The sequence below is a fragment of the Musca vetustissima genome, unplaced genomic scaffold (genome assembly GCF_032173495.1).
Source record: "Musca vetustissima isolate MV318-11 ecotype Yass unplaced genomic scaffold, APGP_CSIRO_Mvet_v1 utg22828, whole genome shotgun sequence".
Lineage (NCBI taxonomy): Eukaryota > Metazoa > Arthropoda > Insecta > Diptera > Muscidae > Musca > Musca vetustissima.
Window position 1 is genome coordinate 1 of NW_026873247.1, and position 14,349 is coordinate 14,349.

The 14,349-nt window shown below is 35.5% G+C and overlaps 1 protein-coding gene across 1 annotated transcript; it reads right to left on the reverse strand.

The window, feature by feature from the left end:
* Window positions 1–2,409: 2,409 nt before the first annotated feature.
* LOC133323615 (solute carrier family 23 member 1-like) lies at window positions 2,410–14,127 on the reverse strand. The gene is made up of 6 exons (XM_061532534.1): window positions 14,062–14,127; window positions 6,345–7,094; window positions 6,027–6,282; window positions 5,477–5,616; window positions 2,602–2,971; window positions 2,410–2,534 (listed from the first exon to the last, which is right to left on the reverse strand). The coding sequence occupies exons 1-6, from the start codon at window positions 14,125–14,127 to the stop codon at window positions 2,410–2,412; spliced, it is 1,707 nt and encodes a 568-aa protein (XP_061388518.1).
* Between the last annotated feature and the right edge of the window lie 222 nt (window positions 14,128–14,349).

Consider the following 14,349-nt stretch of genomic DNA (forward strand, 5'->3'; position numbering starts at 1 on the left):
GGCGTGGTCATTTTTTCAAGGCCTAAGGCGTGGATTTCAAGGCCTATATAAGGCGCGGATTTTAAAAGAAGACTTTTTTCAAAGCCTATAAAAGGCGTGGATTTTAAAATAAGGCTTTTTTCAAGACCTATATATGGCGTTGATTTTAAAAGATGGCTTTTTTCAAAGCCTTTATAAGGCGTGGATTTTAAAAGAAGACTTTTTTCAAGGCCTATACTAGGCGTGGGTTTTAAAAGAATACTTTTTTTTTAAAAGAAGATGTTTTTCAAGGCCTATATAAGGCGTGGATTTTAAAATAAGGCTTTTTTCAAGACCTATATATGGCGTGGATTTTAAAAGATGACTTTTTTCAAAGCCTTTATAAGGCGTGGATTTTAAAAGAAGACTTTTTTCAAGGCCTATATAAGCCGTGGGTTTTAAAATAATACTTTTTTCAAGGCCTATATAAGGCGTGAGTATTAAAAGAAGACTTGTTTCAAGGCTTATATAAGGCGTGGGTTTTAAAAGAAGACTTTTTTCAAGGCCTATATAAGGCGTGGATTTTAAAAGAATACTTTTTTCAAGGCCTATATAAGGCGTGAGTATTAAAAGAAGACTTGTTTCAAGGCTTATATAAGGCGTGGGTTTTAAAAGAAGACTTTTTTCAAGGCCTATATAAGGCGTGAGTATTAAAAGAAGACTTGTTTCAAGGCTTATATAAGGCGTGGGTTTTAAAAGAAGACTTTTTTCAAGGCCTATATAAGGCGTGAGTATTAAAAGAAGACTTGTTTCAAGGCTTATATAAGGCGTGGGTTTTAAAAGAAGACTTTTTTCAAGGCCTATATAAGACGGGGGTTTTAAAAGAATAATTTTTCAAGGCCTATATAAGGCGTGAGTATTAAAAGAAGACTTTTTTCAAGGCTTATATAAGGCGTGGGTTTTAAAAGAAGACTTTTTTCAAGGCCTATATAAGGCGTGGGTTTTAAAAGAAGACTTTTTTCAAGGCCTATATAAGGCGTGGATTTTAAAAGAAGACTTTTTTCAAGGCCTATATAAGGCGTGGATTTTAAAAGAAGACTTTTTTCAAGGCCTATATAAGGCGTGGATTTTAAAAGAAGACTCTTTTCAAGACCTATATAAGGCGTGGATTTTAAAAGAAGACTTTTTTCAAGACCTATATAAGGCGTGGATTTTAAAAGAAGACTTTTTTCAAGACCTATATAAGGCGTGGATTTTAAAAGAATAATTTTTCAGAGACCTCCACACCAAAAAGGTGTGCATTTCAAGGCCTATATAAGGCGTGGATTTTAAAAGAAGACTCTTTTCAAGACCTATATAAGGCGTGGATTTTAAAAGAAAACTCTTTTCAAGACCTATATAAGGCGTGGATTTTAAAAGAAAACTTTTTTCAAGACCTATATAAGGCGTGGATTTTAAAAGAAGACTTTTTTCAAGACCTATATAAGGCGTGGATTTTAAAAGAAGACTTTTTTCAAGACCTATATAAGGCGTGGATTTTAAAAGAATATTTTTTCAGAGACCTCCACACCAAAAAGGTGTGCATTTTTTAAGAATATTTTTAAGGAATTTTTTTTCAAGGACCTCCACACCAAAAAGGCGTGAATTTTTAAGGAATATTTTTTCAATGACCTCTACAATAAAAAGGCGTGAATTTTTAAGGAATATTTTTTCAATGACCTCTACAATAAAAAGGCGTGAATTTTTAAGCAATATTTTTTCAAGGACCTCTGCACCAAAAAGGCGTGAATTTTTAAGCAATATTTTTTCAGGGATGCCCACACCAAAAAGGCGTGGGTGTTTAAAGAATATTGTTTAAAAAATCCATGCCTTTAGAAGCACTCTAAAAATATTCCTTTAATAATTCATGCCTTCAGAAGTCCTCGAAGAAATATTCTTTTAATAATCCATGCCTTTAGAAGTCCTTTAAAAAATACACGCCTTTTGAAGTCCTTTAAAAAATATTCTTTAAAAAATACACGCCTTTAGAAGTCCTCCAAAAAATTCTTTAAAAAATACACGTCCTCCAAAAAATTCTTTAAAAAATACACGTCCTCCAAAAAATTCTTTAAAAAATCCACGCCTTTTTAGAAGTCTTTGCAAAAACTATTCTTTAAAAAATCCACACCATTTTAGAAGTCTTCGCAAAAACTATTCTTTAAAAACTGCACGCTCTTAGCAGTCCTGCAAAAAATTAAAAAATCCAATCCTTTAGAAGTCCTCCAAAAAATATTCTTTAAAAAATCCACGCTTTTAGAAGTCCTCCAAAAAATATTCTTCAAAAAATTCACGCTTATAGACTTCGAGGTCCTTGAAAAAAATAACCTTTAAAAATATTCGCTTATTGTTCTGATTTTGCTATGAAAAAAATCCAAAAGCTGTCTTTCATCCCTTCAAAAAAATTGCATTGACTTACCGTCTCAGAGTCTCCATGCCATAGGGGAAATCATAATCGGTGGCAGTGCCATCATTTATGTTATCATCACCCAGAGGCATTTCGTTGGCCCAATCAACAAGACCTCTCTCCTTGGGGGTACCTAAGAATACATAACAAATATTTTTTTATTAATAAGAAGCCCCATTAAACTGTCTCCTCCTCCTTACCCGGTATTACATTATCCAAAAAGCAACCCAATAGGCCACCAACTAAAATTGTCGTACCCAAAAGCACCGTTAATGTTGAATCCACTGTTTCATTACCCGTCTGGATAGCCGTTGGATGTTGCTGGATCCATTTGCACAATACCATGGGAAAGAATATCGACAGACCCAATATATAGAGATTACGTGCCGAACGTAAGTCAACATATTGCAGGGTGGATAAGCCAAAGGCAACAATCATACCGAACATAACACAGAATATACCACCCACCACGGAGTCGGGGATGAGGATAAATACGGCACCAAATTTCCCAATGACACCTTGGAGAATCATTATAAAGGCAGCCCATTGTATGACACGACGGGAACCGATCTGAAAAGAGTGATAAGAAATATTATTAAAATATGGAGTAGTATAGTTTGCAATTTAATTGAAATCGGCCTTAATGGCTTCAAATTGCATTTTTGGAATCTATACTAATAAAAGAGTAAAGTGATTGACTGACTGACTGATTGACTGACTGACTGATTTAACGATTCATCAACGCTCAGACGAAACGGCTGAAGCTAGAATCTTGAAATTTTGGGTGAGGGTCACTCTTGGCCCAAATGTGACAGATAAGGCTGGGTTTTTGGAAATTCGTACTAGAAGGGTACGAAAAGTACTAAAAAGTACTAAATATGATATCATTTGTATTTGGCGAACCAGTAGAGCTAGAACTCTGAAATTTGGATTGAGGGTCACTGATGGAGTGTAGGATAGATGTACCAAAGGGTTTTTGGAAATTCGAACTACAACTATCCGAAATGTACGAAAATGTACTAAATTTGGTACAATTCTGTAGCATGAGAACGGATAGAGCTAAAAACTTGAAATTTGGAATGCGAATTAGGGTTGGGATGTAGGGTCGATATAAGGAGATGGTTTTGAAACCGTGTACTCATGTGTACGAAAAGTACTATATGGTACTATATTTGGTACAAATTTGATTTGGAGGTACAAATGGAGCTAAAACCCTGAAAATTGAAAGTAACATTACCGTCGGAGTATAGGATTGTGATATGTACGTAGTTTTGGAAATTTGTTACTTATGTGTACGAAAAGTACTAAATCGTACTATAATTGGTACAATTTGGATTTGGGTGAAGCGATAGAGCTGAAACAATGAAATTTGGATCATTGGGATTGGGGTCAGGACTCAGTTTAAGACATTATTACTTATGGGTACTAAATGGTACTAAATTTGGTACAATTTGAATTTTAGGTGAACCAATTGAGCTAGAAGCATAAAACTTGGAGTCAGGATCACTGTCGAGGTGTAAGATTGAGATATGTAAGAAGTTTTAAAATGTTGTACTAATGTGTACTAAATTTGGTACAATTTGAATTGTGGGTGAACCGATAGAGTTGGAATCCTGAAATTTAGATTTTGGAGAACTATGGGGGTGTTGGTTTGGGTTAAGTTGGAAGTTTTTGAAATTCGTACTAAATGGTACTAAATTTGGTCAATTTGAATTTTAGAGCTAGAATCATGAAATTTGGAGTCAGGATCACTGTTGAGGTGTAAGATTGAAATATGTAGGAAGTTTTAGAAATTTGTACTAATGTGTACTAAATTTGGTACAACTAAATTGTGGGTAAACCGATAAAGTTGAAATCATGAAATTTTGATTTAGGATCACTGTGGGGGTATAGGGTTTGGGTATATAGGAAGTTTTAAAAATTTGTTCTATGTGTACCAAATTCGGTACAATTTAAATTGTGGGTGAAGCGATAAAGTTTGAATCCTGAAATTTTGATTCAGGATCACTGGGGAGGTGTAGGATTGGAGTATGTAGGAAAATTTGGAAATTGGTACTAATGTGTACTAAATTTGGTACAATTTGAATTGTGGGTGCAATCCTGAAATTTTGATTTAGGAACAATGTGGAGGTGTAGGATTCGGGTATGCAGGATGTTTTGGAAATTGGTACTACTGTGTACTAAATTTGGTACAATTTTAATTGTTGGTGAACCGATAGAGTTGGAGTCATGTCAATTTTGATTTAGAATCACCGTAGGATTGATTTAGGGTATGTAAATTTAGTACAATTTGATTATTAAGATTTTATCTAATTCATGATTTTAATTGGATTGCATGATGTAGGTAGTAATGGAAATTTTTTACTTATGTGTTCTAAGTGGTACTAAATGTGATACAAATTTAGGTGAACCGATAGAATCCTGAAATTTGTAATAAAGATTGGGGTATGTGGGAAGTGTTTGAAACTCGTACTTATGATTTTTAAAGTACTTATGATTGTTGATGTGCACTAAATGATACTCAATTTGGATTTGGGTGAATCTATATTTGATTTGTTTTCAAAATAAGTATTACAAGAGTACAAATGGTAAAAAATTACACCAAATTTAATATAGAGGTATATTTCTGTTGCGGTCGGAATGGGTGTGTAGTGTTGAGATATAGAGGTAAATTTGAAAACATACTATGGCAGAAAATACGTACAAAATGGTTCTGAAATTTTAATAATGGTCGATATAGGGTTTTAAATACATCCCACGTTCGCTAACGAAGTAGCGGGTATATGCTAGTAAATAAATAAAATTAATTCAAAAATTGAATCGGATCCATTGTTCGATTTTTATCTCGTATTTAAATTGATATTTTCCGATTTGTCCCACATAATTTTTTTGCTTATCAATATTTCCAAAAATTTAATCAATATAAATTATTCGTTCTTTTGGTAATAACGTTTGTTGTGAGCCTATCGAAGGTATCGACCGATTATCAAAATCTTATCTAAACTGAGAGCGGTATGGTAAACGTCATAAATGATTGGTAAATTTAGTGTCATAATTGCCTATTAATTGACTTACCTTGGTGACACCGATAGCACCAACATTCTCACCAAATGTGTTTGTGCCATTACCCGCACCCCAGAGGCCAGCCAAGACGGTGCCTAAACCCTCAGTACCAATGCCACGATTGATAGCATGTAGGGGCGGTGATTGGGCGCCTGTAATATAAAAAGATTTTTGAAATAAATTTTCATAGGGGGAAAATATTATTTTAATATCGGAATCCTTGAAAAAATATACTTTCAAATCTAAAATGTTCGATTTTTATTCGGAAAGTCCTTGAAAAAATACACTTTCAAAATCTGAAATGTTCGATTTTTATTCGGAATGTCCTTGAAAAAATACACTTTCAAAATCTGAAAAGTTCGATATTTAGTCGGAATGTCCTTGAAAAAATACACTTTCAAAATCTGAAAAGTTCGATATTTAGTCGGAATGTCCTTGAAAAAATATTCTTTAAAAAATCCACGCCTTTGGTAATCTTCGAAAAAGTCTTCTTTAAAAAATCCAGCCTTCGAAAAATATCCCAGGTCTGCAGGTCATTGAAATATATTCCTTTTTGACTTACCCGACATTTGTGAGACAGTTGGATAATAACTTAACGATTCCACGGTGCAAGCCAGTACACCAGCCAACATGCCCAATACTCCGGACAAGGTGACCGAAGGTACACCAAATTGACCAGGATAGGGAATATAAAACCATTTTGCATTTGTTAAGACCTTCAAGCGAACATCCGTTCGCGATGGATGGCCTTCTTCGAAGACATTTGTAAGAGTTAAAATTCCGCAAAGGCCCCACATGATCATTATGGTTAAGAGGACCTGACACGAATATAAGAAGGATCAAATTAAATATGTTTTTTGAGGTGAGTTTTCTTACTTACCGGAAATAGACGAAACAGTAAGAAGGGTCTAAACTCAATGCCATGTCCCTTCCGATATGCCGGCACCGGGATGGCAACATTTGACATTATTTGAGAGAATAGCGTTAACATGGCCGTGGTTCCCACCGCAATGCCCCAGTGTTTCGAAGCCGTTTCAGCGGCATGCTCAAATAGTGTCAGCCCCACCAACGATACCGTCGGCACTATGGTCAGTGGCGTGACAAAACGTAAAATTTTCCCCACCAAACCGGTGTAACCCAAAATAACCTGTACCATAGCCGATACCGCAATAGCTCCTGATAACTCCCGCATACGTATTTGCCACAACTCTTGTCGTGAATCATCGTCCATTGCCTCTATTTCACTTTCCGGTGGACATTTCCATTGTGGTAATGCCAAAATAGCCAAGGTGGGCACCAAAAACGATATCGTGCCACCTTGAACAATTGGCAGTCGGACACCCCATGTTGCTTGAAAATAGGTAACAATACCGGTGACAAAAATCATTGTCGATATGATAATGCCACGATTTGGATCCTCATCGGACATACAGAGGGCGGGTGTTAAAATGAACGGTATCGAGACAATGGCACCGATCATTGTCAGATAATGTTGAAATGCCAGGAAAATACTCAGATACCATGGTGGATTATCGTTGATTCCGTATAGCAATTTGTTCGTCTCTTTACTCTTGTTGCCATTTGCTTTATTTTCGAGATCATTTGTGGATTTACCCTCCAGCGTTGTGACCTGTAAGAGAAAAAATGGAGAAATGATGAAAAGCCACACAGTTATGGGTCTAAAGGTTCTTGGAAAAAATAATCTGTAACAATCCTTGCTTATTGGTCTTAAGGTCCTTGAAAAAATATTCTTTAAAAATCCACGGTTATTGGTCTGAAGGTAATTGGAAAAAATAATCTCTAAAATCCTTGTTTATTGGTTTGAAGGTTCTTGGAATAATAATCTGTAAAAATCCACGCTTATTGATCTTGAGATCCTTGGAATAATAATCTGTAAAAATCCTCGCTTATTGGTTTGAAGGTCCTTGAAAAAATATTCTTTAAAAAATCCACGCTTATTGGTCTTGAGGTCCTTGAAAAAATATTCTTTAAAAAGTCCACGCTTATTGGTTTGAAGGTCCTTGAAAAAATATTCTTTAAAAAATCCACGCTTATTGGTCTTGAGGTCCTTGGAAAAAATAATTTGTAAAAATCCTTGTTTATTGGTTGAAGGTCCTTGGAATAATAATCTGTAAAAATCCTCACTTATTGGTTTGAAGGTCCTTGAAAAAATATTCTTTAAAAAATCCACGCATATTGGTCTTGAGGTCCTTGAAAAAATATTCTTTAAAAAATCCACGCTTGTTGGTCTTGAGGTCCTTGGAAAATATTTTTTAAAAATCCACTCCTATAGACCTGGAGGTCTTTGAGAAAAAAAATCTTTTTTAAAAAAATCAACGCTTATTGGTCTTGAGAACAGATATACACACACACTGATATTAAAAAAAGATTCTGAAGCGAAATAAAATTAATCATTATTTTCTAAAATATGTCTACACACATACCTATCTACCCAGGTATCTATCAACTTTGTTGTGTCTATCTCGAATACTTCGAGATTCCGTAACACTATTTTTTCTTTCTTCTGTAATTAGTATTAATTTATTACTAAATTAAAATTGTTTTCATCGAATTAATGCACAAATTGGGTGTTTTTTATTAACGAGTTTGTGAAAAATTAACGCTCACTTCGTCACGAGCATCTGTCAACACCGATCAGAAGTGTCGTAGACGACAGGTAGGTAAATGGTGAACAGCATGCAAACTATAGGTAGAGAAATATTATAGCACAATCTAATTGGATTGGATTTGGATTTTTAAGGACTATTTTTCAAGGACTAAACAAGGCGTGGATTGTTTAAGGCTTATCTTGGTCCCTCTGTCATCTCAATTGTGGACACTGACCTCCCCGCGGTGTCACCTAGGGTAGCTATTTTCATCACCTAAATAGCTACCCTAGGTGACACCGCGGGTTCACTCATAAGAACTATAAAACAATGGGTTGAGGCGTCGGGTTAGTTGCCCACTCTCGGAAAACCCAACCTACTATGAAAAAGCAAAGAAAAAGAAAACCAAACCCCCTAATATTGACGACCCCCGCAAACATATAAAGGACCACGATCTGCGAATCTGCACTTGGAATGTGCGCACCTTGTAAAGAACAGGCGCAGTTTTCGCCTTGGCGGATGTACTCAAGAAGTACAAAGCCGATATTATTGTCTGTAATGTAAAGGGACTGGCGTAAGCAAATCAGACGATTACGCACTGCATTATAGCTGCCATGAAACGAGACATGAATTTGTCTGCGGATTTATGGTTAACAGGAGAATAAAAGACCTCGTCTTCCGATTCACTCCAGTAGATGATCGAATTGTTATAGTCCGCATTAAAGTGAAGTTCTTTTACATCAGTCTTATTTGCGCCCATGCTTCCACCGAAGACAGAGATGAGCTGAACAAAGACATATTTTATGAGCGCCTAGAAACAGCATATGATCGCTGTCCTGGCCATAAAATTAAAATTCTAGTAGGAGATTTTAATGCAAAAATCGGAAGGGAAAATATTTTTGACATCCGACAACGGCACGAGGTTGATTGACTTCGCGGCACCAGAAAACATGGTAGTTAGCAGCGCCAGATTCAAGCATCTCGATATATAGCAGCCAAGGTTCGCACTCGTCTTAATGTTGCAGCAAAGGTACGGAAACTCGACGTCGAAAAGCTGCAAACACAACAGGTAGCACTTCTCCCTGCAAACTGCAGCAAAAGCCACACTTGGGTACCAAAAACCACCACCAAGAAACCCATGGTACGATCAGGAGTGTCGTAATGCTACTGATGTGAAAAACGAAGCGTATAGGGCAACCCTGCGGACAGTAGCAACACGTAATGCGATGGAGAATTATCGGGAGAAAAGGAGAGAGAAGAAACATATTTTCAGAAGATAGAAGAAAGAACAAGAAAAACGTGAGCGTGAGCAAATCGAGATATACAGGAGTCAGAATGAAGTCCGGAAATTTTGCCAACGAGTAAAACACCAAACCGAAGGTTTTGGTGCAGGCACATCCTATTGTAGAGATGAAGAAGGAAACCTGGTGACAGGTACAGACAACGTGTTGAGGATCTGGAAGGGGCAATTTGAAATCTTCTGGTATCAAATAGATGCATGTCAGGAGCATCCACCAGCTGATTACTACAATTTGACTAGAAGAATACATGCCCAATGATTGGATCCTCAGCATTCTGTGTCCCGTGCATAAAAAGGAGGCAAGACGATATGTGCCAACTATAGAGGAATAAGTCTCCCTCCCATCGCATATAAAGTGCTATCCAGCTTGCTGTGTGAACGACTGAAGCCGATGCTAAATGACATTAGTGGGCTATACCAATGCGGCTTCAGACCTGGCAAATCCAGCATCCAAATCCACCACCAGTTTTTCACTCTGCGCCAAATCCTGGAAAAGGCTCAGGAAAACACATCGACCCAGGAAAACACATCAATATTTGTCGACTATAAAGCCGCATTCGACAGCCCTATCCGTTCAGAGGTGTTTAAAGTCATATCAATGTTCGGCATTCCTGCAAAATTAATACGGCTATCTAGGATAAATTTAAGTGGCACAAGGTCAACAGTTAAAGTCGGAAAGGACCTATCGGAGCCCTTCAATACCTGGCGAGGATTAAGACATGGTGACCGTTTGTCGTGTGATCTCTTTAACATCCTGCTGGAAAAGGTCTTACGAGACGCAAAGGCGAACAGAAATGGCACTCTGTACACCAAAAAAACCTGTTACTCGCCTACACGGATGACATCGATATAATGGTTCGAACATTGTGAGCGGTAACAGTCAACTTTGAACAAATTGAGAAGGACTCTGCCAATGTGGGTCTGGCAGTAAACGGCGAGAAGACCAAGCTGATGGTATCAACGCGCAAGTCGACCAGTAGACTCGGACCAACTATGGAACTTGAGAACTATTGCTTAGAGGTAGTTAGAGATTTTATATACCTTGGTAACGCCATAAATAAAACGAATGATATCAGTTTTGAAATTCGGAGAAGGATAGTAATGGCCAACCGATGCTACTATGGTCTGAGCAAACAACTCAAAAGCAAGGCCAGACCAAACTCACACTCTACAAGACGCTGATACTACCCGTGCTGTTATATGGATCTGAAGCATGGGTACTTGCGCAAGCAGATGAGGCAGCTCTTGGGGTGTTTGAAAGAAATATCCTAACGGTGAATATCGGCGTCGAACGAACCACGAGCTTTACAATTTATACGCGGACATCTATATAGTCAGTCGTATTGAGCTGCAGCGACTACGGTGGCTAGGCCATGTTGTCCGAATAAATGATAATGCCCCAATTCAAAAGGCATATAAAAGCGAGCCTACTGATGGTTCCCGTAGAAGGGGAAGGTCACGAATTACATGAAAAGACCAAGTAGAAAACAACATCTTGGAACGTGGTCTTCCAAATTGGTGGATTTGCGGACAAGACCGATGCGCTTGGAAATCTTCTTTAAGCTCTACTTATGGAGCAACCGTTCTGTAACAAGCCAGCTATGTAAAGTAAGTACTTTAGTTGTGAATTAAAAAAAAGTTTTTTTTTTTCAAGGACTACATTAGTTATGAAGTTTTTTTAGGACTTCTAATGGCGTGGATATTTTGAAAATATTTTTTCAAGGGGATTTTTTAAAAACATTTATTCAAGGACTACTATAGGCGTGGATTTAAAAAAAAAATTAGGTGTGTCACTACTGCTATTTTCTCCAACACACCTATAAATGTTTCCATTATTTATTAAGGAATTCTAAGTAACCCACTAACGGCAACGAAGCAAATAAATTCCCGCTGTCGATTAAATATTGATAAAACACAAACAAAAAAATTATTTCGTATTGATTTAAAACAGCTAAAATAAATAAAAAACGAATGCATATTTAAGTTTATATGACAGTTAATTAATGTAAATTTATGCCAAAAAATATTAAATAGTACCACTTGCTGCAAGTTGATATACGAGAGCTACTCGTAATACGCCGCCACCTAAATCCTCCCTCCCTTCCCTTTCCTTCAGCAATACTCTGATAAATGCATCCATCCATGGCGATTGTGGACAATATTTCCATAATTGACATTTGCTGCTGATTATTTAATGATGCGGGGTGATGTTTTTTTCTTTTGTTGTAACTTGATTTAATAATAGTATTTATTTAAAAAGACAAGAGAGAATTATATCCCATTACATATTATTAGAACCTGCCCCACACCTCCTTGCTGTAATCTATGAAAAAATTTAGAATTATATATTCGGTTCGGTTTTTGGCTTTCGTTAACAGTTAATAAACATCGATTGTAACAATTTATTAATAATATTCTTTAAAAAATCCACGCCTTTAGAAGTCTTCCACAAAAATATTCTTTAAAAAATCCACGCCTTTAGAAGTCTTCCACAAAAATATTCTTTAAAAAATCCACGCCTTTAGAAGTCTTCCACAAAAATATTCTTTAAAAAATCCACGCCTTTAGAAGTCTTCCACAAAAATATTCTTTAAAAAATCCACGCCTTTAGAAGTCTTCCACAAAAATATTCTTTAAAAAATCCACGCCTTTAGAAGTCTTCCACAAAAATATTCTTTAAAAAATCCACGCCTTTAGAAGTCTTCCACAAAAATATTCTTTAAAAAATCCACGCCTTTAGAAGTCTTCCACAAAAATATTCTTTAAAAAATCCACGCCTTTAGAAGTCTTCCACAAAAATATTCTTTAAAAAATCCACGCCTTTAGAAGTCTTCCACAAAAATATTCTTTAAAAAATCCACGCCTTTAGAAGTCTTCCACAAAAATATTCTTTAAAAAATCCACGCCTTTAGAAGTCTTCCACAAAAATATTCTTTAAAAAATCCACGCCTTTAGAAGTCTTCCACAAAAATATTCTTTAAAAAATCCACGCCTTTAGAAGTCTTCCACAAAAATATTCTTTAAAAAATCCACGCCTTTAGAAGTCTTCCACAAAAATATTCTTTAAAAAATCCACGCCTTTAGAAGTCTTCCACAAAAATATTCTTTAAAAAATCCACGCCTTTAGAAGTCTTCCACAAAAATATTCTTTAAAAAATCCACGCCTTTAGAAGTCTTCCACAAAAATATTTAAAAAATCCACGCCTTTAGAAGTCTTCCACAAAAATATTCTTTTGAAAAATCTTCCACAAAAATATTCTTTAAAAAATCCACGCCTTTAGAAGTCTTCCACAAAAATATTCTTTTGAAAAATCTTCCACAAAAATATTCTTTAAAAAATCCACGCCTTTAGAAGTCTTCCACAAAAATATTCTTTAAAAAATCCACGCCTTTAGAAGTCTTCCACAAAAATATTCTTTTGAAAAATCCACGCCTTTAGAAGTCTTCCACAAAAATATTCTTTTGAAAAATCCACGCCTTTAGTAGTCTTCCACAAAAATATTCTTTAAAAAATCCACGCCTTTAGAAGTCTTCCACAAAAATATTCTTTAAAAAATCCACACCTTTCTTTGAAAAATATTCTTTAAAAAAATCCACGCCTTGGATAGTCCTTGAAAAAATATTCTTTAAAAAAATCCACGCCTTGGATAGTCCTTGAAAAAATATTCTTTAAAAAAATCCACGCCTTTAGAAGTCTTCCACAAAAATATTCTTTAAAAAATCCACGCCTTTAGAAGTCTTCCACAAAAATATTCTTTAAAAAATCCACGCCTTTAGAAGTCTTCCACAAAAATATTCTTTAAAAAATCCACGCCTTTAGAAGTCTTCCACAAAAATATTCTTTAAAAAATCCACGCCTTTAGAAGTCTTCCACAAAAATATTCGTTTGAAAAATCCACGCCTTTAGAAGAAGTCCTCCAAAAAATATTCTTTAAAAAATCCACGCCTTTAGAAGAAGTCCTCCAAAAAATATTCTTTAAAAAATCCACGCCTTTAGAAGTCTTCCACAAAAATATTCTTTAAAAAATCCACGCCTTTAGAAGTCTTCCACAAAAATATTCTTTAAAAAATTCACGCCTTTAGAAGTCTTCCACAAAAATATTCTTTAAAAAATCCACGCCTTTAGAAGTCTTTCACAAAAATATTCTTTAAAAAATCCACACCTTTCTTTGAAAAATATTCTTTAAAAAAATCCACGTTTTGGATAGTCCTTGAAAAAATATTCTTTAAAAAATCCACACCTTTCTTTGAAAAATATTCTTTAAAAAAATCCACGTCTTGGATAGTCCTTGAAAAAATATTCTTTAAAAAATCCACACCTTTAGAAGTCCACGCAAAAAATATTCTTTAAAAAATCCGCAACTTTAGAAGTCCTCTTTAAAAAATCCACGCCTTTAGAAGTGCTCCAAAAAATATTCTTTAAAAAATCCACTCCTATAAAAGTCATTTATAAAAACCACGCCTATCTACAATCGAATCAATTAATTGGTGAATCACTTTTATTTTTGTTTCAATTTGAAAACTAAATTTTCAAAACTATTCCGTTGTATTTTTAATTTTCATTCAGCTTTTTAACACCTTTGTTTTTTTCGAATATTTTCTTGGCATTCGAATTGTTCAAAAAATAGTCATAGGACAACGATTAAAGTGGTGGCGTCAAGACGGGTCAAGACGGCATTTGGCAAACTTACAGCAGCGGCAGGAACTTGTGGGGCAACAGCAGCCGCCCCCTCGACAGTAACATTATTTAATTCCATTTCTTGAGGTCGAAGGTTTTATAGTCTGCACATTCTTTGAGACAAAAATTTCTTTTGTTGTTCTTTTTTTCCTCTTCTTGTTATTTTTTATTTATTACACTTAGATAAAACTAATTAAAATCGACGACCACACGACAATGATAAATTTCCGAACCAAACGACCGATTCCTTTGAAGTGTCTTAACGAAATGACGATGAACATCTGAACTGAATATGGTTGAT